This window comes from Equus asinus, chromosome 2 (genome assembly GCF_041296235.1).
Source record: "Equus asinus isolate D_3611 breed Donkey chromosome 2, EquAss-T2T_v2, whole genome shotgun sequence".
NCBI lineage: Eukaryota > Metazoa > Chordata > Mammalia > Perissodactyla > Equidae > Equus > Equus asinus.
In genome coordinates, this window is record NC_091791.1 from 251,266 (window position 1) to 253,984 (window position 2,719).

Genomic DNA, 2,719 nt, shown 5'->3' on the forward strand with positions numbered 1-2,719 from the left:
ACAGCCCATGTGATTTCCAGGTAGCACAGGGGACAGCTGGGTGAAGTCCAGGAGGGATGTGGACAGCCACGTGAGATCAAGATAGAACAGGGACAGGCCATGTGAGGTCCAGGTGGCACAGGGGACTGGTATTGTGAGGTCCAGATAGAATGAGAGACAGGCTGTATGAGGTCCAGGAAGAATGGGGACCGGCCGTGTGGGGTCCAGGTGGCACAGGGGACCTGTATTGTGAGGTCTAGATAGAATGAGGGACAGGCTGTCTGAGGTGGAGGTGACCACCTGCAGGAGGCAGAGTGAGGGGCTATTTTTGGCTAGAAGATGAAGGAAGGCTTTGTGGGAGGTGGCATGTGAAGAATAGGGTCGACCGTGTACTGAATGAGGAGGCTGTGGGCACAGACCATAGTGGGTGAGTGTGGCTGGGGAACAGGGAGAGGCAGATACAGCTGGTGGCTGATTCAGCGGGAGCAAGGTGGGCATGGAAGGTCGTGATAACTGAGGAAGAGCTGCTCTGAGAAAGGCCTTGGGGCAGTTTTCAGGTCAGATTCACAAGGATCATCGCACGTGATGACTTCTTTACTGGGATGCAGGAAGAGCACCTGCTGGGCCCCGGGGCGTGGCTCTGCAGCTGAGGCCGCATCCACACCCCAGGGTAGTTGCAGAGAAAGTGTGAGAGCCAGGTCTTGCTCCAAGCCCGGTCTCAGGATGCAGGGGCAGGGAGCCCAGGCTGGAAGAGGGCTTGCACGTCACCATTAATGTCGGGAAAGGGGCACAAGTCTCCTCAGGGCGTGCTTGACCTCCCTGTTCCTCAGAGAGTAGATGATGGGGTTCAGAGAGGGGCTCAGCATCGTGTACAGCACTCCAGACACTTTGCTTCTCTCGGGGCCGTAGCTGGAGGCCGGGCTGATGTAGGCACAGAAGACAGCCGAGTAGTACACGGAGACCACCAGGAGGTGCGAGGAGCAGGTGGAGAAGGCCCGCCGCCTGCCCACGGCTGAGCGAATGCGCAGGATGCTGGCGATGATGCAGCCGTAGGACGCCAGGGTGAGCAGGAAGTTGACCACGCCAAAGAAGGCATCAGCCAGGACAGTCATGACGCTGTTCATGAGTGTGGAGCTGCAGGAGAGCAGCAGGAGTGGGGGGATCTCGCAGAAGAAGTGTGTGATGATGTTGGGGCCGCAGAAGGACAGCTGCACCATCAGACCGGTGTGCACTGAAGCATTGAGGGCACAGACAGCCCACACTCCTGTGACCAGTGCCCTGCACAGAAGTGGGCTCATCCTGGAGCTGTAGTGCAGTGGGTGACAGATGGCCACGTAGCGGTCATAGGCCATGACCGTGAGCAGCAGCAGCTCAGAAGACACGGACCAGAGAAGGAAGAAGAGCTGAGCCATGCATCCTGGGAAGGAGATGGTGTTTTCCTCAAAGACCAGGCCCACCAGCACCTTGGGCAGCACAGACGAGGTGCAGACAATGTCCATGGTGGCCAGGTTGCACAGGAAAAAGTACATGGGGCTGCGGAGGTTAACGCTGCAGCTGACCACAGCAATGATCACAGCGTTGCCCCCGAGTGCCACGGCGTAGAGGGAGAGGAAGCAGCTGAAAAGGGGCAGCCGCAGCCTGGGGTTCTCGGAGAAGCCCTGCAGCTTGAACTCTGCCACCAGCGTGTGGTTGGACCTTGTCCCCTGGCCGGGAGGGGTCCCTACGCCCCGCTCCATGTGAGTGCAGTTCTCTGACAAGAGATCACAGGACACTCACATCAGACTCCTTCCCACAGGTGACCATCCTGGAACCCAGCCTGCTCTCAGAAGGGGAGGAGTGACCTTGACTTCTTCACAGGAGCCCGTTTATTCCTGAACCTCCACCCAACGCTCTTCTGAAAGCCACACAGCCTTTATTTACCTTTCCTTTTATTTTCTACCTTGAAAAACTTTGTCCTTTAGATCTTGTTCCTTGGAACACGGGCCTCATCCTAATCTTTCCCACAGGCGAGTCAAGTGCAGCGTCCCTTGCCAGGGAGCTGCTCGTTCTCTCTCCTCACCACCAATGGCTGAGCTCTGCTCCAGTCACCATGGCGACACGACTGTGCTGCTCCTCCACCCACGTGCCCCCTCCTCCGGCTCCATCTCTCTGGTGGACACACTTTGAGATGGCCTCTCAGCTCCTCAGTCACTGGACTCCTTTTCAGTGATCTGGGGGGCTCTCCCTCTCCCCTTCAGTGTGTGTGATTCCTCATGGCCGGTCTTTAGGCGTCCTTTCCGGCCCTGTGCTCGCTGCACTGTGTCAATACTCCTGTGGTTGGTTGTGTGTATGAGTGTGCATATGTGCGCGCACGCGTGTGTCAGACTCCAGGGGAACCAACGGAAAGCAACAGCGGAGAAACAGAGAGAAGCGAGCAGAGACTTCAGCTGTAGCTCACCGTAGGGAAGAATGAGTGTGGGTTTCACTGCAGCCGAGTTAGGTATCTGGTAGGATAAACATCAACATTCCTCAGAGGCAGATATCAGAACCCATAATCTCTACAATTTATCACCCACAGCATCTAGACTACTTTGAAAAACTACTACATACTCAAAGAAAATGTGGCCCATACACAAGTGAAAAGCAATCAGTGTAAACTGACTTCATGATTTTGGAATTATCTGACAAGAACTTTAAAATAGTTTTATAAATATGTACAACGACTAAACAAAAATCTACCTATGATGAGTAAACAGATAGG

General features: G+C 55.2%; 1 protein-coding gene across 1 annotated transcript; it reads right to left on the minus strand.

Annotated features, from left to right (window-relative positions):
- Positions 1-258: 258 nt before the first annotated feature.
- LOC106841101 (olfactory receptor 13A1-like) lies at positions 259-2,204 on the minus strand. The gene has a single exon (XM_014856902.3). The coding sequence runs from the start codon at positions 1,713-1,715 to the stop codon at positions 750-752; it is 966 nt and encodes a 321-aa protein (XP_014712388.3). The 5' UTR covers positions 1,716-2,204; the 3' UTR covers positions 259-749.
- Positions 2,205-2,719: the final 515 nt, after the last annotated feature.

Excerpts from the sequence above, each read along its gene's own strand:
- LOC106841101 (XM_014856902.3), bottom strand. The coding sequence starts at position 1,715 with ATGGAGCGGGGCGTAGGGACCCCTCCCGGCCAGGGGACAAGGTCCAAC.